The sequence below is a fragment of the Dryobates pubescens genome, chromosome 13 (genome assembly GCF_014839835.1).
Source record: "Dryobates pubescens isolate bDryPub1 chromosome 13, bDryPub1.pri, whole genome shotgun sequence".
NCBI lineage: Eukaryota > Metazoa > Chordata > Aves > Piciformes > Picidae > Dryobates > Dryobates pubescens.
Genome location: NC_071624.1, coordinates 16,575,002 through 16,601,741, shown reverse-complemented (window position 1 = coordinate 16,601,741; position 26,740 = coordinate 16,575,002). Strand labels below are relative to the sequence as shown.

At 48.3% G+C, this 26,740-nt stretch overlaps 1 protein-coding gene across 2 annotated transcripts in view; it reads right to left on the bottom strand.

Annotated features, from left to right (window-relative positions):
* PLD1 (phospholipase D1) overlaps positions 1–24,491 on the bottom strand; it is a 78,850-nt gene extending 54,359 nt beyond the window's left edge. For both annotated transcript variants that reach the window (XM_054166400.1, XM_054166401.1), the window contains exons 1-3: positions 24,326–24,491; positions 2,205–2,390; positions 873–1,000 (exon numbers count right to left, since the gene is read on the bottom strand). In XM_054166400.1, the coding sequence (XP_054022375.1) occupies positions 873–1,000; positions 2,205–2,358 (282 nt within the window). In that variant the 5' untranslated portion in view covers positions 2,359–2,390; positions 24,326–24,491. The remainder of the gene's footprint in view (positions 1–872; positions 1,001–2,204; positions 2,391–24,325) is intronic.
* Positions 24,492–26,740: the final 2,249 nt, after the last annotated feature.

Below are 26,740 nucleotides of genomic sequence, written 5' to 3'. Positions count from 1 at the left end.
ACTTTAGGATCATTCTGCCTCACAACTGCTTGTTCTGCTTTAGGAGGTTTTATAAGCAGACACATCATCTTCCCTGAAGCTTTTTCTGAGACAAGACACACAGAAACATTCAGGTTGGAAAAGACCCTGTAGGTAGTTTAAGGCTGTGACGAGGAAAAATCTTCCACAGACTGAGCAGAAAAGTAGTAGAATGTAAATAAATAACCACTGGATGTAAAAAGGGAAAATAATCATAGAATCAACCAAGTTGGAAAAGACCTCAGAGACCACCAAGTGCAACCTATCACCCAACACCTCATGATTAACTAAACCATGGCTTCAAGTGCCACGTCCAGTCCCCGCTTGAACCCCTTCAGGGATAGGGACTCCACCACCTCCCTGGGCAGCACATTCCAGTGGCCAATAACTCCTTCTGGGAAGAACTTTCTCCTCACATCCAGTCTGAACCTCCCCTGGCACAGCTTGAGACTGTGTCCTCTTGTTCTGGTGCTGGTTGCCTGGGAGAAGAGACCAACCCCCACCTGGCTACAATCTCCCTTCAGGTGGTTGTAGAGAGCAAAATTTGACCCCCAAACAGCATTTTCACAGAATTATGAATCAACCAGGTTGGAAAAGACCTCAGAGATCATCAAGTCCAACCACTTATCTAATACCTAACACCTCCTGACAACTAAACCATGGCTTCAAGTGCCACATCCAATCCTTTTTTGAATACCTCCCTGGACCGTGGCTCCACCACCTCCCCAGGGCAGCACATTGCAGTGGCCAATAACTCTTTCTGTGAAGAACTTTCTCCTCACCTCCAGCCTAAACCAGCCCTGGTGCACAGAGTTTCTATGGAAATGAAGCAAGAGCTCTGGGGAAGTTCTAACCTTCTTCGTGGAAGTAAAGCGTTCGACTTCCAGCACGCGCACTCGGACAGGACATCCCGCGAGGTACGTCTGCGCCCCTGGCTCCTTGAACCCATGGGTGTGATAGATGGCAGAGAATGGAATGCACCCTGGAAGGACCACAAACAGAGGTCATTATGGCATGAAAGCCAGGAGATAGCTGCAAGACTGCAGTGTGGGAGCATGTGGTAGTTTTAAGGCTGTGCCTAGAAAGTTTCCCACAGATCTTGAACAGAAAGCAGTAGAACCTAAACAAAATTACCCTTGGGTGTAAAAAGGAAAAGAATGACAAGGTCTAAATAATCCCATTGGCCTGACTGCCAACACAAAACTAGTTGTGTACAGTAACTTTCTCTCTTTTTGAGTCCTTTGCTCTAGCAGATGGTAGCTTCTGGCTTCTGCTGGCTTTGCTTTGTTGTGGCTAAGTAGAATCATAGAATCAATAAGGTTGGAAAAGACCTCAAGGATCATCAAGTCCAACCTGTCACCCAAGCCCTCATAACTACTAAACTATGGCACCAAGTGCCACGTCCAATCCCCTCTTGAACACCTCCAGGGACAAGGACTCAACCACCTCCCTGGGCAGCACATTCCAACAGCTAACAAGTCTCTCTGTGCAGAACTTTCTCCTCACCTCAAGCCTAAACCTCCCCTGGTGCTGTTTGAGACACTGTCCTCTTGTTCTGTTGCTGATTGCCTGGGAGAAGAGACCAACCCCTTCCTGGCTACAATCTCTCTTCAAGTAGTTGTAGACAGCAATAAGGTCTCCTCTGAGCCTCCTCTTCTCCAGGCTGAAGAAGTATTAACAGCCTACTCTCTGCTCTTCTCTCTTTCACCTTGTACAGGGTAGAGGGAAGGGAGCAGGGAGAGGGAAGCTGTTGGTAATCCCCTGGTTTTGTCTAGGGGGGTTCTTGTGCTGTTTATAAATTGTAGATATATGTAAATATTGTACATTTTGTACAGATTCATTGCAATTCACATTTCTAGATTGTAGTTTTGCCTGTAAAAGCAGCTGCATTTGCTTTCAGCTGAGCTCGTCTGGCAATTTTATGTTGGGGGGAATTTCAACCCCCCACAGAGCATTTACACAGCAGCACTAATGCCACTAAAAGAGATCAGCCTTTGTGCAAGAGTGTGAAGACAAGCTTTCCCAGAGGAGATGTGACTGAGAGCTCAAGTGCTAGGAGTCATGCCTCCTGGTCCTAGAACAGGGCTAGGCTAGGCTTGATAAAACCACTGAGGTTGTACTTTAGCTGTCAACAGATTATCAGTTATTCAATCTAGGAAGGGCATGCGGTGAGAACATCAACGTACCTGTGCCTTTGGGGTCATTTAGCACCTCTGAGTCAACCTCCTCCCCCTCAAAGTGGAGCTCCCTGGTGTCCAGGCTCTCGATGATGTTGCTCATGTCTGCAGCAATCTTCTTCAGCGTCGATGTAGCTGCATGGCTCTCAGCTCTCAGTGACATCTCAGGGACCTACTCTCTGAAGCCACAGGGCACTGGGGAAGAGGAAGGAGCAAGGCTGTCATCACCTCTTCCACAACACCTTAGCACAGCAGAGTTGAAAGAACCCCCTGGCAGTGTGTAGGACAAACTTCCCTCCAGCCCCTTATCCATATTCATTTTCAACTCTCATGATACACAAATCACCCAGCACTGCAGCTCCAGAAAACCACTGCCCAGAGCAGTGGAACAGCACAGGCAGCTTTAGGCTACAAGAAGAAATGTCTCCTGATGCTGGTGACCACAGGACTTATACTCTGCTTGTACCTTAAAATTGGAAATACCTAAGGTTTCCCTTGCCAGCTAAAAAAACCCAGCAGGGGTCTGGCTGTGGCTTAAGAGTCCCTTCACATAATGATTTCAAAGAGCAAGGAAGCTTCTGCAGCAACCTGCCTGATCATCTCAGCTAGCTCTGTAATGAGGATCATGCACCAGAAGCACAAACTGTATTAATGCCTGACCAAATCCTGGACTTAATTCACAGGATGCTTCCCACTTCCCAGGTTGGGCTGCCTCAAGGAAAAGCTCACTCAGAAGATCAGCAGGTGTTCAAGTGTTACTCTCTGAGCCAGTGATTATAAAATCCTGGCATTGCTAACATCCTCTATTTCTCACACAACTACCTATAGCATCTGCATATAGAATCAGTAAGGTTGGAAAAGACCTCAAGGATCATCAAGTACAACCTGTCACCCAAGACCTCATGACTACTGAACCATGGCACCAAGTGCCACGTCCCTCGTGCTCTCTCTCAGCTCCATCATCTCAGCAGGCTGAAAAAGTTACAGCCACAAAGGCTCCTATCCAGGGAGCAAAGCAGGGCTGGGGGCTCCCCAAAGCCCATGGAAAGCCTGGGAGCAACATGGGTGGGTGCTACAGCTCATCCTTGAGCTCATCCCCCTCCAACAACCCCCCAGGCAGCTCACACCCCTTCTACAGCCCACATGGCTGCAGGGGACCAGCTCAGGATGCCTTCAGGATGGGTGCAGTGCTGGTGGGAAGGCTGTTGCCTACTCTGGGCAGTGAGCCAGCAGCACTTGGAGATGTTCGGGCACCGATGACTACAAGACTTCCCACCTTTATCTCCACCCATGCTCGAAGCCTGAGTCAGACAAAAATGGGGAAGGAAGCAGCACAAAAAAAATAAGGAAAACAAACAGCCAATAAACCAAACCAAATCAACAACAACAAGGCAGAAAATAAAGAAGTCAAGACCTGAGCACAAGCTTTCAGTACTCATGAATACTTCAAGGCTGCTTCCTCCTCCTTCTCCAGGCTCCGCAACTCACCCTAGGGCCACCGACCCAGCTGCTGGGCCCTACACAGAGTCAAAGTGCAACTCCTGGGCATCTCCAGGATAAAAATGACTCTTCAATCTTTGTTCTGCTCTGCAATAAATCTCATGGCTTGACAGCTACACTTGAAAACAAATATGGATGGGACAAACAGGCCACATTTTACAGAAACCAATGGAAAGATGCCCCATTTATAGGCATGAAAGCTTTTACATTACATGAGAGATTGATTGTTTGGGGTTTTTCTTATCATAGAATCAATAAGGTTGGAAGAGACCTCAAAGATCATCAGGTCCAACCTGTCACCCAAGACCTCATGATTAACTAAACCATGGCACCAAGTGCCATGTTCAATCCCCTCTTGAACACCTCCAGGGATGGTGACTCCACCACCTCCCTGGGCAGCACATTCCAATGGCTAACAACTCTCTCTGTGAAGAACTTTCTCCTCACTTCGAGTCTAAACTTCCCCTGGTGCTCTTTGAGACTGTGTCCTCTTGTTCTGGTGCTGGTTGCCTGAGAGAAGAGACCAACCCCCAGCTGGCTACAACCTCCCTTCAGGTAGTTGTAAAGAGCAATAAGGTCTCCCCTGAGCCTCCTCTTCTCCAGGCTAAAACAACCCCAGCTCCCTCAGCCTCTCCTCATAGGGCTTGTGCTTGAGGCCTCTCCCCAGCCTTGTGTGGTGGTGTTTTGGTTTTTTTTGGGGTGTGTTGGGGTTTTTTTGCTTGGTTGGGTTTTTTCCTTTTTATTTTTTTTCATTTTTTTTTTTTTGGTGTGTGTGTGTGTGAGATTTTAAAGAAAAAAACTGTGACATTTCTGATGTTCAATCCTGCAAAGAACACTGCAATTATTCTCACTCAAGAAAGCTGGCTCTGTCAAGATTTGGAACTAATCTACCGTTTTAATAATTCATCTGTTTGGCTACTTCTGAAAGAACATTCTTTATTATTGTTTCCTCTTGCAGCAAGCACATAATTTTATTACTACATAAGGCTGGTATCATGAAAGCCCCAAAACATTGTCAACATCAGCTGCCTTCAGAGAAAGGAAGAAATCTATTTGCACACAGACGTGAATCAAGAAGAACTGGCTAGATCTCTTCCCTTACACCAAAGTAAATGCAGAATCAACAGCTTCAGCTGGAGTGTGAGGGCTCCAAGGGTCTTGATGATGGCTCTGCCATCTTTCACCAGTGGCTGGGAAGGCCACCACAGCACAGATGATGTTAGGACCAGACTGGGGTTTTCTAAGCTGGCATGAGATCTGAATGACTCCAACACAAACCCACACTCATCTACTCCTGGGTACCTCATTCCCCTTGTCTGGGAAGAGCAGCTGGCATTCCTCCTTGCAGATGGAGACACACTGAACCATGGGACAATGGGGTCACTGATGTCTCTTACAGCTCTAACCAGTTTGCACAGCCTCTCTGCAACCAGAATTCAGCACCATCACTGCCCCACACCACCCTGACTGGGGCTCAGTGGAAAACCAGACCTTGCTGACAGAAGCTTTACATTTACCTACTGCTAGCAACACACCACAGGAAACTTCATTCTGAGCATACCATAGGGTTTTGTTTCCCTCCAGCAATGAAGTCACTCCACCACATATAGCCTGCCTTCAGATGTCTGATTTTCTCCCTAGAAAGCAGGCAGCCAGAGACAGCATTCCCTGGAGGGAGGCCACGCTATCAGGCTTTCCCCAGTAGCCCTGAGGGGTGGCAGGGGGCAGTTCAGAGCTGCTCCACTCTGCTCAAGACACACACAAAATCCTATTTTCTTTCCCAGTCAGCACTCCAAGTAAAGTATTTTTTTGGCCACCTCAAGCTGGAAATAAGGCAGCATCTTGCTTTGTAATTCTTCTGTCTGTATTCACATTGAGAAAGAAAACACAGTTTGGGATGGGGGGGGTTGTTTGTAGGTTTGGGGGGTCTTGTTTTTTTTTTTTTTCAGGCTGAAGAGATGCTCCTGCTCCATGGAAACTTAATGCACTTTCCAAAAGAGGAGGTTTGCATGGTCAGAGAACACAAACCCAAAAGCACTTTGTACATGCTGTGCCAACACTCACACTTGAAGCAAACCAGCAGACGAACACCACATCCCCACGGGCTGGAGGAAGAGCCCACGGACAGGAACCAAGATGGAAAGGATGTGCATCCTCCTCCTCCCCTCCACGCAGTGCCAGGTACAGCCAGGCTCCTCTCATCACATTAATCAATGTAGGCAGTTAATGGCTGAACAATTAACCAGTGTATGCAAAGACTTGCTGAGGAGCACAGCAGGGCTGCAGAACTCAGGACTTGTTTTTATTCTTCTATTTCTTTTTAAAACTCAAGCTATTTTCACACAGCTGGCACGGAAAAGTCCTCAGCTGGACCCAAGTCAGCCTCAGCAGCAAGATTCCTCCATGTCAAAATTAGAGTAAGAGGCTTGAGAGGGAAAATGTGACTTGCCCTTGGCCCTACCCGAAGCCCTATGAACCCAGGCAACATCTGACCATCCCATCAGAACACAGCCAAAGAGCACAGGGCAAAAACAGTTCAGGCAGGGAGGGCAGCACCAGGGTCAGGTGGAAACACTTCTCATATCCCTCTGAAAGCTTCTGCAGATTGCATTATCAAGCTCTGCCTCCTAAGAGCTACTTAACCTCTTGGCCAGAGTTTCCATGCAGACACTCTACATTCCCACAGGCAGGCTGAGGAATGCACCCAGGTTAATCTGCAACAGGCTGGGTGCAAGCGTGGGCCAAGCAGAGTTACCTGTGATTCAGCAGCAAAAAAAGGGGTGAATCAAGAAGGCCCTGTCTATCCAGTGCCACTTGCTGCTTGCACTAATGATGGACTAGAGAACAGGCTTTTAGAACTTGCTGATATTGTCAGCTTTGGAGGCTGCAATTATGTGAAAGAAAGACCTCAAACGATACGGGTAAATTGCAAGAGGGTGGAAAGAGGCTGACATCTATTAGCAACAAACACTGCACTTTGGTTTGCAGCTGTTGCCACCCAGGACAGAAAATAAACAGCAGTTTGTTACAAAAAAACCAAACAACCAACCCAAACAACAACAAAAATCCAACCAAAACAAAAACATACAAGCAAATGAAAAAGAAACCCCAAACAAACAAAACCCCACTCAAACAAATGAAAAACCAACCAACCAAAATGAAACCCCCAACCAGCCAAAGCAAACCCATAAAACACAGGCAGACTGGAGCTTCAGTGGGTTAAGAACAAGCAACCCAAAGGCAAAAGTCGTGCTAAAATGCACAAACAGGGCTACAGTCTGCAAGCCAAAAAGGCAGATAGGAAGAGCCACATCTAAAGCACTAAAGCCATGAGAGCATAGTGCCAGGACTGAGAGGAGGAATAAATGTGAAGGCAATATGAGAGCAGCCTGCAAGCCTGTAGAAGGCTGCTGTGAGAAGAACTGATGAAATAATTGTTCTGACCTGCAGGTTAAAAGCAAAGGCTAGGGAGAGAAGCTCCATCTGATGACCAAGGACTGCCTGAGGAGGGGTTTGCAGTCCCCAGGGTTGGAGGTCTGTAATGTCAAACTACCTATATTGACCTTCCAGAGGCATGGGAGGAGGAACAGCTGCCCACAGATTCCTCCAGAGACCTCCAGCACCCATGTACCCAAGCCTGCAACAATGGCTGGCAGTGACCTGTGTATTAACAGAGAGAAGGTGCTGCTCTGGATGTATCTAGCTCAAAATCTGCGTAGGAAGAGCAGCAAGGAAGAAAATCCAATGGAAAAAATAAAAGTCAGTGGCAAACTTTGGAAAGAATGAACAAAGGAAAAAGGAGATAGTAAAGAATTGACAGAAGAAATAAAAACTCACCCACAATACTCAACTCCCTCACAAACACTGCTGACACCACCTACATCCAGCCCAGCTTTCAGATTATTTCCTCTCAACTCAAGCTCTCTGTCTCCCTTTGCCAGACTGAGCCCACAGCACACAGGCACCAGGACTCTTGAACTGGGAAAATGCATTCATAGACTCACAGATTCATAGAATGGTTTGGGTTGGAAAGGACCTTGAAGATCATCTAATTGCAACCCCTGCCTTGGGCATGGACACCTTCCACTAGAGCAGGTTGCTCAAGGCCTCATCCAGCCTGGCCTTGAACACCTCCAGGGAGACAGCAGCCATGACCTCTTTGGGCAACCTATTCCAGTGTTTGACCACCCTCACTGTAAAGAGTTTCTTCCTCCTATCCAGTCTGAACCTTCTCAAGCTTCAATCCATTCCCTCTTGTCCTATCACTACAAGCCCTTGTAAAAAGTTCCTTCCCAGCTTTCTTGTAGACTCCCTTCAGGCATTAGAAAGCTGCTCTAAGGTCTCCCTGCAGCCTTCTCTTCTCCAGGCTGAAACATCCCAATTCTCTCAGCCTGTCCCCATAGAGGAGGTGCTCCAGACCTCTGATCATCTTCATGGCCCTCCTCTGGACCTGCTCCAACAGTTTCATGTCCCTCTTACACTGTGAGGACCAGAAGTATATGCAGTGCTGCAGGCAGTGTCTCACAAGAGCAGAGCAGAGGAGGAGAATCACCTCCCTCATCCTGCTGGAAACAGGGACTGCACCAAAAATTAAAGTTCTGACTACAGGAAAAATAACTATTGAAAAAAAATAAACAGATTAAATTCCTGAACCCTATTGAATGTATTGCAAAAACCCCTAGCTCAATCCTGTGACTCTGCAAGCCCGCCATCACGTTCTGTAATTTGCCATTTTGGTTAAGCTTTAACCCTAAGTTATGACTTAGGGATTCATATGACAACCTCAGCCTTTGCTAAAGAAAACTCTGATTTTCTGCTTGTTGCATAGGACAATAAAAGGAGAGCTTTCAAGGCATGGTATTTCGTTCTGCCCCTGTACTCGGCACTGCTTAGGCCACACCTTGAGTCCTGTGTCCAGTTCTGGGCCACTCAGTTTAGGAAAGATGTTGAGTTGCTGGAACGTGTCCAGAGAAGGGCAACAAAGCTGGGGAGGGGTTTGGAGCACAGCCCTGTGAGGAGAGGCTGAGGGAGCTGGGGTTGCTTAGCCTGGAGAAGAGGAGGCTCAGGGGAGACCTTATTGCTCTTTACAACTACCTGAAAGGAGGCTGCAGCCAGGTGGGGGTTGGTCTCTTCTCCCAGGCAACCTGTGACAGAAGGAGAGGACAGAGTATCAAGCTGCACCAAGGGAGGTTTAGGCTGGATGTTAGGAGGAAACTCTTCCCAGAAAGAGAGATTGGCCGTTGGAATGGGCTGCCCAGGGAGGTGGTGGAGTCACCATCACTGCAAGTGTTTAAGAAGAGACTGGATGGGGCACTTAGTGCCATGGTTTAGTTGATTAGATGGTGTTGGGTGATAGGTCGGACTTGATGATCTCAAAGGTCTTTTCCAACCTGCATTCTGTATTCTAGTCTGAAACTGGAAGGCAGAAAAATGCCTATTTCAGTAAATATTCATGAACAGTTCTGTGTTGAAGATGTGCTGCTCCCATCTGAAAACATATGCAGCTGGTAATAGCACAGACTACCTAAAGTTTGGCCAGACCAAGTTTATTCTCTTGTATGCATTGAGAAGCTCAGATAATCACTACTCCTTAAATGAGGTTATGATGCTGGTGAGCACCACACCGAGCTGGGAAACCAAGAAAGCCTTCATTCGGGAAAGAAGGGAGGGGGGGAAGAGAAAATAGACCCAAGGAAAATGTGCATTTCCTGCTGATGCCTCCCAGGGTTTGAATCTCTGCATGAACTCTCACCCCCACAGCTAGAAACACCATAATCACTGAAAATTGCCCTCATTCCTGTTCTCATGACATCTCTCCTAGTACAGTGACCTTTTGACAAGGGCTGTGACAAGCAACCTCTGTTCCCATACTTAGTTTTGTCCTGCAGGCAGACCCTGTGGTGGGACCCACATCAGCCTTCGTGCTTGCATGAAGCAAAACCAACAGGCCTGAGCTAAAACAGGGCAGTGAGCTGGCATTAAAGCAAAAAAACCCCAAGCCAAACAAAAGCCAAAAGACTTGAGCCATGAATTTTCTCTCTCCTCCTGCTGCTGCCAGGAGCCTGGGAACCATAGAGACACCAAGAGCCCAGATAAGATGCCAAGGAAGTCCCACGCATGATGCCCTCAACACCTATTTGCCCTGCCTGGTGGTGATCAATCTTTTCCACATAAATATTTCCTATTTCATCATATTTGAAACCTAAAATTAGTTTTGGATAGTTCTCTCATGAAGAAATACCCTCAGCTGACAAGAACCCTTTCTGAGGAGTTACTTGCATGCCCCAGGAGAAGCCAGGCTTGTCACCAGCCCCAGATTTACACCCTGTCACACCTTCCTTCCACAGGCCTTGACAGGTGTCAGACCTCCACCAAGCAGCAGAGAAATGTCTCCCAGGCCTGAGGTCCCTGCCAGCACCAGCAAAGAGGGTCCTGCTTTTCCAGCCCAGGAAAACCACATACTCCTAAAGAGCAAAACACACACCATTTTTACTTTTCACCATTCTCTCCTCCACTTCTGACTCAAAATCCAAGGGCTCTTGGAGGTAGCATATTACATTTCCCAAGTGTGAAATTAAAAGACACGTGGGGGCCAAAAATGCTCAGCAATGACTTAATCCTGTTCTTAAGCTCAAGTCATGGAAGCCATTTGGCCCCATGAACAAGTAAGCAGTGCAGCACAGCACATGGGAGACACCTCCTGAAAATTTGCCCTTCTTAGGGCTTGTATTTTAAAACACACAAAACAAGCCTTGAGTAAGAAGCAAAGCATTGCTCTCACCCTGGAAAGATCTGAGCTTGAAGACACCTGATATATGAATCCAAAGAAACATCAGATTCAGCCATCATCCTGACCTAAATGTTATCTCTGGCCCAATCCTGATAACACCCAAATAATTTTAACAGTTCCCCAACCAGTTGTTCTTATAAAGTTGTTCTTACCAAGTTCCTACATTTAATGGCAATACTTCTGAAAGCAGGAACCAATTTGTGCTTCCCACATGAATGACTGCAGCACAAGGCTCCTTTATTGATATCCATGGTCCTTTCCACGTGAGGCTTACTGCCACACCACGAGCCTGCTTGGAGGAAAAGCTAAGTCATAGGAATCCACATGCCCTGTTTACAGCAAGCAGGCAAACTGGGATTGCCTGGAAACACCAGGGAAATCTATGGAAGTCCTTGCTGCACTAGGGCAGAGCCCCTTCTGCCCCCACACTGGTTTCTGCAGTGTCTATCCCACAGCGTTCATGCTGGAGAAAAGGCAACAGAAAGGCAGGTCAGGGGAAAGGATGAGGTAAGGCACTGGGCATGGCAGGCAGCACCCTCATAAGGCGGTGACTAAGCCACTGCTGCAGTCAGGAAACCCCTCTGAGCTGCATTTTTCCCCACACCCAGGACCAGCCTAAGCGTCAGGAGCTTCCCAAGGACTCGTTTAGTTTGCTTTACAGAAGAGGGTAAGGAAAACATTAGCATCCAGAGCTCAGCAGTGGCTGCTGACCTCACACTGATGGGTTGGTTGCCCTGGCTCCTGCTCCCCCGTGCCCAGCAGCACCCCCAGAGCACAGCCCTGCTCCCCTTTGCCCAGCAGCAACCCCAGAGCACAGTCCTGCTCCCCAGGCTACCGCAGGAAGCTGATTGTTAGATATTTATCAGTCATGAATACCAGCCCTTCTCATACTCATCCGTGCTTTGCATTCCTCAGGCATGGATGACAGTGTTTAAGTCCAGCACCCACCCCTCGTGCTGGGCATCTTCCAGGGAGCTGTGCCCAATCCCTGGATCACCATGAACCTTCCACTCATTTTAGGAGGGACTGTTGTGACAGGAAAAGTGGTGATGGTTTTAAACTAAAAGGAGGAGATGTAGACTAGACAGAATGAAGGCATTTTTAATTTGGAGAGTGATGAAACAGTGGTCCAGGTTGCCCAGAGAGGTGGTAGAAGCTCCATCCCTGAAAACATTCCAGGTGAGGTTGGTTGAGGGTCTGAGCAACCTGACCTAGTTGAAGATGTCCCTGCTGACCAGAGGGGAGTTGTTCCAGATAAAATTAGAAGTTCATTCCAACCCAAACCATTCTATGACTCTCTGATGTCATCATGGCACGCATTCTGTACCCCTAAACCCAGCAGCACTGCACATAAGAGCCTTGAAAGCCAGAAGAGGAGATGTCCAGAGCCTCCAGCACTTGGTAATCCACCCCCAGAGGCTCACTACCACCCTGCAGCTTCAGACAAAAGGAACCAGGTGACAACACCTTGAATATCAGAACCCTCTCAGCATCCCAAAATCTCACAGCAGGGAGTGGCCAAAGGAATCCTGAGATGAGAGAAAAGAGGGACTGGGAAAAGTTTGTTTCAAAAAGCACAAGTGGCAGGAAGGTGAAAGGACACAGCACTTCAGAGCACTGACACACAGAGCTTGGCACAAGGCAGAGACTATGAAAGATTTAGATGAAATGCTGTAAGCAAGGAGCTTGCCAGGGCATAGCATGACACAGAGGACTCTTGCAGCAACCATCTCCACAATCATCAGAGGTGGCCACCGCAGCGCTGGTGGGACAGAAAGCATCACTGCTGCTCATGCCTAGGTGAACAAGTCACACAAATACAGGACATATTTTCATGCTCTAAACATAGATGCCTACAGCCTGATACCCTGCACATCACTGTTATGCTGGCATCCACCCCCCAAGCATGTCTGCTCCAGTGACCACCACCTGCCAAGCTGCACTTCCACAGGGAATTCTGGCTGGTCAGAGTGGGCATGCCGGAAGGCAAGCCGGCACCTTTGTCCCACAGCAGGCTAAGGTGGCAGCTGACAAATGCAAACAGATCTTCACATAACTCCCACCAGCCAAACTGAACTGGGGGGAAGCTCTGCAGCCCACACTCGAGGAGGGATTCGGGATCTCTCAGCCAGGGCTACCCAGCCCTGCTCCCTGCAGGGGAGCGGTGGTGGCCGCTCTGTAGCGAGGCAGAGAGCAGAGACAGACTAACAGAACAGTAGGGGTGGCAGTTTTAGGCTGATGCCTGGGAAAATTTTCCACAGACTGAGTAGAACATGGTAGAAAGCATATAAATTACCATGGGAAGAAAAAGATAAACAATGATAAGGTCTGAATAATCCCCTTGGGCTGATAACTACCATGAAGTTAGGTATATAAACTAGTTCCCTTTTTGGTTTCTTCACTCTAGCAGATACAAGCTTTTGTGCTTGGCTGCTGCTGACCTTGGCTGCATTCTTGTTGTGGCTAAGGACTAACAAGCTACTCTCTGCTCTTGCTCTCTTTTCCCTTGCACAAGGGCTGGGGAAGAGACTCAAGGTGGCAAGCTACAGGTAACTCCCCCGTTTTGCCCAGGGGGGCTCTTGTGCTGTTTAGGAACTGTAAATATGTACATGTATGCATGTGGAAATATTGCATATTTCGTACATATTCATTGCACTTCATGTTTCTAGATTTTAGTCCATTTCTAGCAGTGTGCCCAGGTGGCCAAGAAGGCTAATGGCATCCTGGCCTGCATCAGAAATAGTGTGGCCAGCAGGAGCAGGGAAGTCATTCTGCCCCTGTACTCAGCACTGGTTAGGCTACACCTTGAGTCCTGCGTCCAGTTCTGGGCCCCTCGATTTAAGAAGGACATTGAGACTCTTGAATGTGTCCAGAGAAGGGCAATGAGGTCTCAAGCACAAGCCCTGTGAGGAGAGGCTGAGGGAGCTGGGGTTGCTTAGCCTGGAGAGGAGGAGAATCAGGGGAGACCTTATTGCTGTCTACAACAGTATCACACAGTATCACTAAGGTTGGAAGAGACCTTGAGGATCATTGAGTCCAACCTGTCTCCACAGACCTCATGACTAGACCATGGCACCAAGAAGGGAGATTGTAGACAGGTAGCGGTTGGTCTCTTCTTCCAGGAACCAGCACCAGAACAAGAGAACAGAGTCTCAGGCTGCACCAGGGGAGGTTTAGGCTGGAGGTGAGGAGGAAGTTCTTCACAGAGAGAGCTGTTAGCCATTGGAATGTGCTGCCCAGGGAGGTGGTGGAGTCACCATCCCTGGAGGTGTTCAAGAGGGGATTGGACGTGGCACTTGGTGCCATGGTTTAATAGTCATGAGGTGTTGGGTGATAGGTTGCACTTGATGATCTTTGAGGTCGATTCCAGCCTTATTGATTCCAAGATACAGCTTCACTTGCTTTCAACTGAGCTGGTCTAGCAATTTTAGTCTGGGGGGGAATAATTTCAACCTACCACAAAAAGGCTTGGAAGGGACCCCGGAGATCTAGTACTAATGCAGCTATACCTAGATCAGGCTGTACAGGAATATGTCCAGCTGTGTTTCAGAAGTGCACAGAGAAGGAATCTCCACAACTTCTGGGCAGGTACACCTCAGGAGGTCACTGTCCCTGCTACAGCTGCAACCTTGCTGCTTACTGCCCAGTTTCTGTTAAGTGGGAATATGATTTTCTTTCTCCTCCTGCTGATAAAAATTACTTGCAAAAGCACATAAAAGTGCTAACTTTTTCTTGACCCTTCTCAAAGACAGGAGACATTCCTGTGGGTATCACAGCAACAAGGATTGAGGCCATATATTTTTACTAACAGTTTACTGCTTGAATAAAATGCCATTTCTATTGTCTTGCCTTTTTTGTTTTGCTGTTGTTTTAGTGGAACTCCTCAAAAGATTGGCACTGGGAGGAAAACTCAGCATGAGCTGAAGGCTACAATGGAGCACCACAGTGAATGACTCTGAATGCTCCTGTGCCAGCAGGAGCCAAGGCACAGGCTCATCTCCCAGAGGGGCTTCCCCAGGGTACCACCAGCTTCAAGAACAATTACTGCAGTGACCACCAAGGTTTTGCTGCTGCTTTTATTGCTCTTATCAAAAGCCCCAAGTGCAACACACAGCTGGGACCCACATGCAGTACCAAGGTCCCAATGTTGCTCCATACTGATCCACCAGGAAGGTGGCCTGAACCAACCCTGGCACTGTGCACACTGAACATTAACCTCTGCCAAGCTGTAACACAGCAGGGATGCACTTTAGTAAACCCAAAGCATGGTATGAACCTCAGGTTCATGGGAAAGGCAGCAGCTGTGGCACACTGTGCACCTCCAGCAAGGTTACATCACAGCTCCTCTCTCTGCTCCTCAGCCACCACCCTGCTGCTTCCCTGTCCCAGTGAGATCCTGCATGACCCCAGGAGCACTATCACCTACTGTCCTATGACATGGTGCAGCCACTTGCACTGTCCCAACTGCTTCAGCACCCTTGCCTGCAAACCTGGATTTAGCACCTTTCCAAACTGAAGCTCCCTAATTATTGTTGGCTGGGTTTTTTAGCAATGGTTTTACGCTTTCTGGCTAATAAACTCCACAAGAATTTGATGCCTCCATCCTTGGCCAACTTCTGCTCTTTAGCTTACCCATAAAGTTACAGTGCTCCATGACCTCAGCTCTCACCACTGAGCCAGGACACCCAACACCACACCCCCATCACACAATGAAGCATCGTGCCCCAGAAGCCAGCATGTGCCAGAGGAGACAACAGGCAGGTGCATGCCTGGTCCTATACTGCGTTTCCAAAAGCAGCTGCTTATCCTCAGCCACAGCCAGCAGCAAGCACTGACACGGGCAGACACCAGCCCTCAACCTCCCTTTCACACCCAGAAATCTACCACCAGTTCCCAAATAGCTTCATCTGTGGACCTAGGAGAACATGAAGGCTTCCCCAAACCTGTATTTTCCTACTCCCTGGCCAGCTAAAACAAATATTTGGGAACTCCTAGTTTACCAGAAGAAAACAGTTAGCTTGGGGAAGTCCCAGAGGTAATTTTAAGAGAAACTGTGAGCCAAGCCAAGAGGGCAAAGGCAACATTGTCCCCAAGACTTCACACAGGGCTTCAGGTGGCTTTGTAAATCAGCCCCTCCTGAGGAGACCCCCATGAGATCTCCACATGACCCTCCATAGGATCATAACAGTATTCAGGACACAGGGTGCTTGAGCTACTGACAAGGTAATTTTGCTGTATTTTGAAGTGTTTGATTCATGAGGTCTTGGGTGACAGGTTGGACTTGGTGATCTCTGAGGTCTCTTCCAACCTTATTGATTCTATGATTATCAAAATGAAGGATAAGGAAATAACTACAGAAGTTTGGATGCGCCTTCACAAATGACTCAGAAATGCCAGCAGAGGTTTCAGATCATTACTTGCTGAACTCGGCTCAAACCCCGGCAAGTTCAAGGGAAAACTGCAACTTGGAGAAACAGAACAGCTCCCCTAAGTTTCTTGCTTAAATACAACTGAACACCAGGACATCTGTGCAAAGAAGCTCATTTACACACACTGACAACACTGACAGCTTCCTTAGAACAAAACAGACACCTCAGATGCATTTCCCCCCCACTTCATTCCCACAGGGTGAAGGGGAAAAAAAAAAGCCTCCATCAAGCTGGCACAGAAGTACCCTGATGGCAGGCAGTGAAAGATGATGCTCACATCTGAACTTAAATCAAGCCTCAGCTGCCTCCTTGCTCCTTTCCCTTGCCCATGCACCCAGACCTCCAGCCCATGAGAAGCAATGTGGGTATGACAAAGCCAGGGACATCCTGCAGCTCCTGCACAGTATTTCTCCAGACATTTCTAGAGGAAATCAAAGCATTAAGGTTGCCACTTGCAAACTTAACCCCTCCAGACCTCAGCTGGCAGCTACAAGCTAAACAACCCACATATTGTTTTTCCCCTCCAGCACCACGACCTTCTCCTGCTTGGAAAGGTGTCTGCAGACGGTTTCCTACATCTACAAAAAGATTAGTTTGGCAGAAAGAAAAGCAATAGCTTTGGGAAAGAAAAGGAAAGGGGAAAAAGAAATAACAACCCAACCCTGAATGGGCTCAGACAGCAGTTCCCATCTTGCTGCTTCTTTCTCTCAGTGAACAAAATGGCTCATTTGCCAAAACTACTGCCAAAACTCAGCAGGATCAGGTCTAAACCACAGGCATTTCACCCTGAGTCATCTACTATTCTTTCTTGGTAAGACTTAGTGCTGGGTGGGACACTTAGAAAGAAAAATAAAAGAGAGTTTTGTTTTTTCTTTAATTAAAAAAAAAAAAATTAAAAACAATACATTTGATTTGCAGGAAACCTGTCAGGAAAAACAGAGTTCAGAACATCTCATGGGAGCTACTTAGACATTTAGTGGGGGGGGAGGGAAAGGAATTAAAGACCAATGCATTTATTTCTGTAAAGACTATAACATCCAGCAGGTTGAAGGAGGTGATGCTCCCCCTCTGCTCTGCTGAGACCCCACCGGGAGCACTGCATCTACTTCTGGAGGCCCTCTTACAGGAAGGATCTGGAAGTGCTGGAATGTGTCCAGAGAAGGGCCACAAGGATGATTAGAGGGCTGGAGCTCCTCTCCTATGAGGACAGACTGAGGGAGTTTGGGCTGTTCAGTCTGGAGAAGAGAAGGCTCCAAGGAGACCTTATTATGGCCTTCCAGTATCTGAAGATGGTTACGAGAAAGCTGGAGAGGAACTTTTTAGGGTGTCAGGGAGTGATAGGACTAGGGGGAATGGAACAAAACTAGAAATTAGTAGATTCAGATTCGATGTGAGGAAGAAGCTCTTCCCCATGAGGGTGGTGAGACACTGGCACAGGTTGCCCAGGGAAGTCTTAGAAGCCTCATCCCTGGAGGTTTTTAAGGCTAGGCTGGATGTGGCTGTGAGCAACCTGATCTAGTGCGAGGTGTCCCTGCCCATGGCAGGAGTGTTGGCACTAGATGATCCTTGAGGTCCCTTCCAACCCTGACAAGTCTATGATTCTATGATGCTCTGCCTGCTCTCCAAATGGTTTCAGCAGCCCTTTAGCTGTGACAGGGAGAGGACAGCTCAGCTTCCTGGGAGACCCCAATGCTCACCAGTGCTTCTCACCACATCCAAGAGAACACCAAGAAAGGCAGATTGGTGTTCTACATGCAGCATAACAGTCACCTCTATCATGTAACTGCATTTTGGTGAAAAAGAGAAAATGAAACATCCATTTGGTTTACCTCTTGTGTGTCACATTCAAAGTTGAGAGAGACAGAAATTTTATTTTCTTCTAAATAAAAAGTGAGGCTGCCCTTTAGCCACAAGTGGAGTGCAGCTATAAGGTACTAGGCATAGCCACAACACCTCAGGTTACTGAAAGTGTTGGAAATGTGCAATTAATGACTCCTGATGGCTTACTTTTACCCCAGGGATCTGTGGAAGCTGGAAGCAGGAGTCAGCCCAGCTGATGCTGAGAGAAGCTCATGCTGTGAGATGCATCTGACCTGAGAGCATTGCAGCTGGCAGCATGGGGTCATGAGGGCTGTGTTCTGGGGCAGGGTGGGAACAGAGACCGAGGGGAAGAACAAGAAATGAGGATTTCTGAGTTTAAAAAAAATCTCCACAAAAGCCCAGCTGGTGGAATAGGTGAAGCTTCTGGGAAGCAATTCAGTGATGTGTCAGTGCTGGTGGCACAGAGGAGCCCCAGGACTTACCACTGGCAGGACTCTGCTGGGAGAAGAGCCAAGAAGCAAGTTCCCGCATGGCAAGACAACTAGAAACACCAACTGGCTGTGAATCACTCACTTGCACAGAGGCTGTCAGAGCTCTGCTCTGTGGGACATTGTCTGCCTGATACTGGCTTTTGTCTCTGCATGCTGGAACACTCAGCCCGGAGAAGAGCAGTCCCTCTGTGCCTGGACCCCCTTCCCTGACCATGAGCAGCGAGCTGTAAACAGCCCCAGCGCTGGGGAGAAGCACTGGGATCCTCCCACCAGCCCTGGGGGAGCCCAGCAAAGCACCTGGTATTATCAGGTGGTTTATCTTATTTAATAATAATAAATAAATAAAGCCCTCATGTGAAGGATGCACACACAAGGGCTCATTGCCCTGGAAGAAATTAAAATCTAAGACAGGAATCAGGCTTCTTTCACAGTTTGACCTGAAAAATGCAATCAAAGCAATTACTAATTAATTCTTCCACCAACAGAGGTGGAAAGCAGAAAATTAGCTCCCAATACCATGACTATTCTGAGTATTAGCTGCTGTCAGCATAGCCTACACAGGACTCCACAACCAGGGAAAAAAGACACTTGCCTTTGAGTAACTCTGCAAGTGGCAATGAGGTTTTTCATCTTCTCCAGCTCTCAGCTCTGCACCTCCTCCCTGAGGCTTCATCTACCCAACACCCCATCTTGCCCAGGGTGGGCAATCATAGAATCAAAGATATCCAAGATCATCAAGTCCAGCCATCAGCCTAACAACCCCATTGCCATTAATCCATATCCTGTAGTGCCATGTCTGCACACTATTGAACACCTCCAGGGATGGCAACTCAATTCCCTCCCCTGGGCAGCTTATTCCAATGCTCCATCCAATGGAGGGATGTTCCTTCTCTTCTGCAAAACATCCATCCCATCACTATCTATATTGACTTATTACAACCTTTCTCCCCAGTTCATCAGTTTGGGAAGAGGACCATTTCTTATTTTATCCATGTCCTCTCTGCCAGAAAAAAAGCAACCCACAGGGATTCATGAAGACGCAGTATTAATGCACTAAGATCACAAACAAAAACTGGCTACTCTGCTGTCAAATCCTGACAGAGGTGAAGCACTGTGTGCTGGAGCTCAGGATGGTCAGCACCACATCCCCAGAGTGCAAAGTTGGGCTGTTAAAGGGAAAAGGTTGCAGAAACCTGACCAACTGAAGAGCACAGAGGTGCGAACGCTGCGTGCAGCTTCGGTGCCGACTGGGCGCAGACAAACCGGCATGTGCCAAAGAGACACTGCCGGCTTCGTTCCCACCCAGCTCCGCTCCTGGACACGTTTTCTCGGCAACAAAGCAAGCACACTCTGATAATCAACTCAAGATAGCAAGCTTATCTCAATATTAAAATCCTGCATCCCTTTCTGGCAGTAAACCCTGACCACATGCTGCGCTGTCACCCAGCACACCACGCGCCTTGCCGGAGAGGCACCGAATCAAATCCTCCTGGTAGCTGTTCCCTTCCTTTCTCTGACCCCTTTTTAACAAGTTTTCCCTCACTGCTATCTATTTAGACTTGTGCAAGCTGGAGCTGGGTTTTTTTAAATTGCAAATTGTTATGCTCAGAGGCAAAACTCCCCTCTCTGCCAGGGTGCATGGCTTCCTCCCTTGGCAAGGAGGCAGCACATGCTGGGCAGGGGGGGATGCCCAGGGAGGTGGTGGAGTCACCATCCCTGGAGGTGTTTAGGAAGAGACTGGATGAGGCACTCGGTGCCATGGTTTAGTTAATTAGATAGTGTTGGGTGAGAAGTTGGACTTGAACTCAAAGGTCTTTTCCAACCTGGTTAATTCTGTATGTGCTATTATGTATGTATGCCTGGCAGAGCCCCAGCTCCTTTTTGGGGTCCCAGCTCTTCATTGCTGAAGCAGCAGCCTCCAGACAGCATTTCCCCCACTCCCCATGCCAGCAGATGGGTGCCTGGGGAACGTGGCACCCCAGCGCAGGCGAGCTGTCTGACAGACACCATCCTCGCTCCCACTTCCTTACATAACCCCCCAGGTTTGGGTGGGTTTCTGCTTTAAGGCTCTAGAAAGGACTAAAAGCACCAAATGCCACCACAGCACGTGGGCACGAAGGGTGAGGGATGCACAAAGCACACAGGGCAGCGGTAACAGCACACGGCGCTGACCCCAGGGACTAGATACCTCCCACTTATTGCATGGGAGGAAAAAGCTGGAAGACAAATATATACACACATTTATGTATGCATATAAATTCAAGATCTGAAAATCCACATTGCCCTCCTGTTGGCTCCCCCCAGGCACAGGACCCAGGGTGAAGGTGTATGTTCCCTGTCCCAAAAGCTGTGGCTGCGTCCTGTCACCCTGGACATTCTCTGCCAAGCAGGCTGGGGAGAAGCCTGGCAAATTGGGTAAGGAAAAGCTGGTAAGTAGAGCTTTCCTTCTCTCTCCCTCCCTCTCCCACCCTCTGCTTTCCACGACATCTGCAAATGCAGAGCCACTATGTGGCAGATGCTCAGGGGTCCATGAAAATAAGTGACAGGGCTGGGGGAACCTGGCTAAACATGTATATATTTGTATTTTAAAAACCAGATAACAAATTTAAATTGCTAATGTAATATAATGCATATCTGCATCCTGCAGCTCAGCAGGCCCAAGGTCTGGCTGCAACAGCCAGGTACAAAGAAGCTCAGGCTGTGTGCCAGCTACTTGCACATCCCACATCTGAGTGTGGAAAAAGTATGGGAAGCATCACCTGAAGAAGGACCAAAAAACCTTGGGGTTTGGAAAAAAAACTAAACAAGCTGGTCAAAGGTTTTGTGAGGGGAAAGATACTAATCCAACCTCAACTTCCATCAGACACACAGTCATGACTGAATCTCTCCCGGTCCCTGCAGGAGTGGTTTCAGGATATGGGGCATGTGAAAACAAGTTAAAAACACCTCATCAATTGTGAGCCAGACAATAGGAGGAAAAGGCATGAAGTGTTGGCTCTCACCCTCCTCAGCCTCAGCTAAGGCCAGGTGCTTACTGACATTAGGCACTCCAGCACTTTAACACCCAGAAGAAAAATCAATGCGCTTCCTCTGCTCTGTTACACAGAGACTCAGGGCTGCTCTACAATGCTCATTTCCATTCAAATGGTTTAAATTATTATTGTCTTAAATAACCTACTAATGTTAAATTAAGGAACCACCTGTTTGCAACACCAACAACAGAAGGGGCGCTTCTAACAGAGCAGGAAGGCTTGCTGCAGTACTGAGGAGCTTCGGTTATTGCAGAGGCCAAGTTTGCCCTTTGGTGTGTTTGTTAGGTAAAGACAGAGAAGATAAATCCAGGAGCCTGTATAAACATCAATAAATGATATCTTCTTTATGATTTCAAGGGAATAAAATCTGTGGCAACACCTGCAGTTAACTGCATTCCCCCAAAGCTTCTCTCCCTGAAGATTTGCTAATTCACCTTAAATCAATTACCAGAGAAGGAATAACTGTACCAACCCAAGTTCGGTTCACAACTAAGAGACAGAGGAGGCAACTGCACTTCTCTGAGTGGTTCATCAAGGAAGAGATTTCTCAAGTCACTGCTGGAGTGCTGACCCACTGTAAAACGTGGGATCTTTGCTGCAGACACACCTGCAGTCTAAAGAGCACTTGGTAAATTACAGGGGATAACAATGCCAAGCTGACACCAGCCTTTACACTTTGCTGCCATTAAGCAGAGCAGTAAAAACTTCTAGATGAGGCATGGCATTTCAGCCTGCTTCACGATGGAATTATTTCACCAGAAAAGATTACCTACCTAGCACTTAGAATTTTATATGTGTGTATATATATGTAAAACACTATCTTCAGCAGTTTAAAGGAGCTGCAGTTCTGATCCCAGTGATTCCTTCCCCAGCTGCAAGAGCTCAGGAGACACCTGCCAGCACCAGGATTATTTCTGGTAGGAGTTCAAGCCTTTCAAAACAAAAAGAGCATCGCAACCCCCAGCACAGTCCCTTTATTAGTCTTTCCTCAGTAAGTCCAGATCCTCAACACGAAATTTCAATCACTCTAGCCCCCTCCCCAAAATTAGGATTTTATGTCTCTGGACAAAATTAGATGTTCATATTGGTATCTAAGTTGGACCCTTCGATCATCTCCAAGTAGGAAAGTTAAATCTTGACACCCCCCCTCCCACCCCTCCAAATTAAACAGATATACCTCTCCATCAACTTTCCTCCAATTGCCTGAACCACAGCCTGCAGGATGCCTGTAAATTTTAACAGTTCTTTTCAGATGGATCTGGGCTTTTCCTCAGCCTGATTTGATAAACCTCAAATCTCATGCCAAAGACGCTCTGACCAAACTGTGGCTCAGCACCACCAGCCAGCTATACCCCGCACAAAGATGTGTGATGGGGGTGTTGTGACAATGCTGGCACCACAAATCACCCACATGCTGAACCCACAGCTCTGGGGAAGGCCAAACACTTTCCCACTGCCAAAAAAAGAAATGTAAAAGCCCTGATTTTACAGGTTTGGTAACATCTCACAGCAAAAGGACAGGAGAAATGGCACCTTTCATCCACAGGCGAGCTCAGTGCAGGGCAGTTGTACAAAGGGGGCTGATGGCTGCCACCCCACCCCACTGCTCAGCACCCATCCCCTGATCAGGGGTCAGGGATCCCACCATCCTTGGGCAGCACTCAGCATCACATGCTAACGCTCACCCTGAGGAAAGAAGCTTTCTGCATATTCACAGCAAATACAAGCAGAAGGAAAGGTATTCCAGGGTCCAAGGGCTTACATTCAGAGCTTCCCAACTTCTGGCAAAGCTGGGCAGGATTTGGCCACGAGACTCAAGCCCCAGAGCCAACACTCTTACAAGCACCACTAGAAAAGGTGGTCAGAAACTTAAGTTCCCCAGTTACCTGCAAGCCTACGGTATGAGCTCACACTGCAACTGAATGCCAGAAACAGCACGGGAAGGAAAATACAAATTCTTCAGCCATTAAAGACACTTGAAACAGAGTTCCCACACCCCGAGCTGCAAACACAGGCAGCCACAAAACACAAAGCTCTTCGCAAACAGAGGCCATTTGTCCCAGAAGCCACGGACACACCAGCCTCACCGTGACCTCCCATTGCTTACAATCTTCAGCTGAACGTCAACCTACCAGAGCTTCATCCAGCCAGTTTAACCAGGTTTGTATCCCAAAACAGCCACATAACTCTACTGACTTCAGAGGCACTATAAAGATTTACTTAAAGGAGGGAACTGGAGATCACATAGGGCTTGACACATAATAGGCATTGTCCTGCTGTGTGCAGAGCCCTGCCCGGGAGGGTGAAACTCTCCCCAAGTCAACGTAGCTGCACCAGCTTGAACCAGCTTGCCCAGGCCCAACCAGGGGCATTTGAGGGCTGAAGATTTCCGGAGAGCAGCCTTCAATGCCAAGAAAGGTCATCATACTAAATCAAGGGAAACTGCACCAGGCAGAAAAGGCTTTAATCGCAACAAGTCGAGCCGGCAGTTCGGTTGTGTGTTGTGTCAGCCAGCTGCCAGCGTGTTAGGAAACTCTCAGGTTTTTCCCATGTCCCTAAAGAGCAGCTGCTAAAAGGGACAGGACAGAGATACAGTTTCACCAGCTCGGAACACACACCAGCCCAAGACATCCCACAAACACAACACTACGAACTCCGAACTCCCTTTTACATAGTTCTCATGGCTGACCCTGCCCAGTGCAGGGCTCGCTGGATCCCAGCCTCCCCCGTTCAAAGCCGGAAAAAATCAGTAAATCATCCCAAGTACGTCCTTGAGGACTGACAAACCCCTCCCGCTGCCAAAGTTCGCTGCCCAGTCTCAGCAAAGAGCCAGAGCGGGGGATTAACTTCAAAATAAGCGTCCTGTGCTTAAATAATTGCTTTTTTTCCCTCCCCAAACCGCCCTCCCCTAACCCTAACCCCCCCACCCCCCCGGAACCAGGCTCCCAACCCCACAACTGACTGAGACAGAGTGGGAAGCTCATCCCACAGCCCCCCTCCGCCTGCAGCCGGGAGCAGACCCTCCGCAAATAAACACCCCGCAAACTCCGACTCTTTCCCCACCAACCTGCAGCCCCCATGGCAGAAGGCGTCCCATGGCATTAGCCGACACAAACCAGGCGTGTTTTGCCCCAAGGAAACGCTGGCCCCGCAACCGGAGCAGCCACAGGCAGGAGCCGCCCCGCAGCCCGGCCCCGCCCGACCACGGCCCCTCTGCTCCAGCATCCAGCGCAGTTCCCTCCCCACGAGCAAAGCAAGCCACAAGCCAGCCCACCCGCTTCCCCAGCCTATGAGCACTTGCTAATTAAGGGGAAACCACTCCCCACCAGTTAAGGAGAAGACTGGGAGACTGGCAGGAAGGGTGGAGGGAAAGGGCAGGGTGGTTTAATGGGTTCTGCTTCTCGTCTATGGTGGGCACTTCTGGTTAGAAGAGGGAAAAAAACCCACACAACAAACCAAACGACCACGCAATTGTTTCTGTCGGCAAAGACCTTTAAAGTCATCATCAAGAGACGATCTGTTAGCGGTGAGGACAAAAATCTGCTTTTGTAGCTATTTCAACTTAGAAGCCCGGCAAGTGCAGGCACCCGAGTGATTTGCTCCGCACTCGGGAGCGCAGCTTGCCCCCTCCCCCGTCCTCTTCTCCACTCCTCATCTAGAAGCCCAATCCTTTCACCAAAGAGCAGTGAGCTGGCCACCACGACCGACGAGGAACTGCACTTGGCAAAGGGAACCAGATGAAAAAAAACCCCAAAGGTCCGTGCAAATTAGCGAAGAATGAAGTGCACACGCGATGGTATTTTTAGCGCCAGACGAGCTAATAGTTATGGCCACGTATTGTTTGTATCTGAGCAGGACTTGGCTGCCTTTTCCACGTTACTTCCCGTATGCCCTTTTTAATATGCAAAGAAGGAGATTTTTTAGCAAGAGGGAGAGAACATTTTTGTGCTTATAGAAGCACTGAACTGGCAAGCAGAGAAGCAGGAATCCTCCATACATTGAGCAGCTCCAGCACAGCCTTGCTTCCTCGTATGCTGGTAAAATGCCTGGAACCTGTCTGCAGAGCTACAGTTCCCATGCCCACAGCTATCAGTTACCCAGGGGACATCTTGGTGACTTTCCCAGGGTATTCAGTGTCCCTGCTTCTGTCTCTTCAGCAGGATTTCAATATGGGTGTGAGGATATTTTTCTTCCTTAAAAGAGTTTTTATTTCTTTCTTTTAAGAGTGAGCAACTGAACTGTGGTCCTCAAATCTACATGAGATTAAATCACCCAACTTTGGGCAGTGCTAACAGAGAGACAGACTGTACTGTACCCTATTCTGGCAGTTCAATGACTGGATGAAGCACTTGGTGCCATGGTTTAGTTGATTAGATGGTGTGGGGTGATAGGTTGGACTTGATGATCTCAAATGTCTTTTCCAACCTGGTTAATTCTATTCTATTCTAATGTTGAAGCATCTCACAGAATCACAGAATCAGTCAGGGTTGGAAGGGACCACAAGGATCATCTAGCTCTAACCCCCCTGCCATGGGCAGGGACACCCCATACTAGATCAGGCTGGCCAGAGCCTCATCCAGCCTGGTCTTAAACACCCCCATCATGGGGCCTCAACCACCTCCCTGGACAACCCATTCCAGGGCTTCACCACTCTCACAGTAAAGAACTTCTTCCTCACATCCAGCCTGAATCTCCCTACCTCCAGCTTCATTCCATTCCCCTTAGTCCTATCACTACCTGAGATCCTGAGAAGTCCCTCCCCAGCCTTCTTGTAGGCCCCCTTCAGGTACTGGAAGGCCACAATAAGGTCACCTTGGAGCCTTCTTTTCTCCAGACTGAACAGCCCCAACTCTTTCAATGTGTCCTCATAGGAGAGGTGCTCCAGCCCTCTGATCATCCTCATGGCCCCATCTCCACACGCTCCTCCACCAGAACAGAACCTGCTTTGGTTGTGAGTTCACCTGCAGCACATCACCCCAGTTCATTTACACTGGGTTTACTATGACTTGGCTTACCAACAGCTTACTAAAGACAGCGTGAGTGATGTGCCTCACGTTGAAAATCAGACTGAGATATCTGAGGTGCGTTCCCAGGAGCATTGCACCACAGCTTCCTTCAACTCAGTGTTGAGCTCAAACACTGCTGCACTCAGCATCTACTGTGAGCTGTGAGTCAGGGTGGCTCACCAGTGCCGTCTGTATTGAGCAAGGAAAAAGACAGCACGGATGTTTGTAACACTTGGTGTCAAGAGAGAACAAAGCAAGGCCGAAAAGCAGGGTGCAGCTCTGCAGCAAAAAAACAAACCAGGGGTGGTGGGAAATACAGAAAGTCACCCTGTAATACTGGCATTACCTTTCCCTCCCAAAGAGAGGGCAAAGCCATGCTGGAGGGGACCACATTACCCCATGCCCCAGAGAGGTTTCATGTGAACACCAGCATGTGGCATAGCATTCACCACAAATACTGTGTTCACCATGAATAC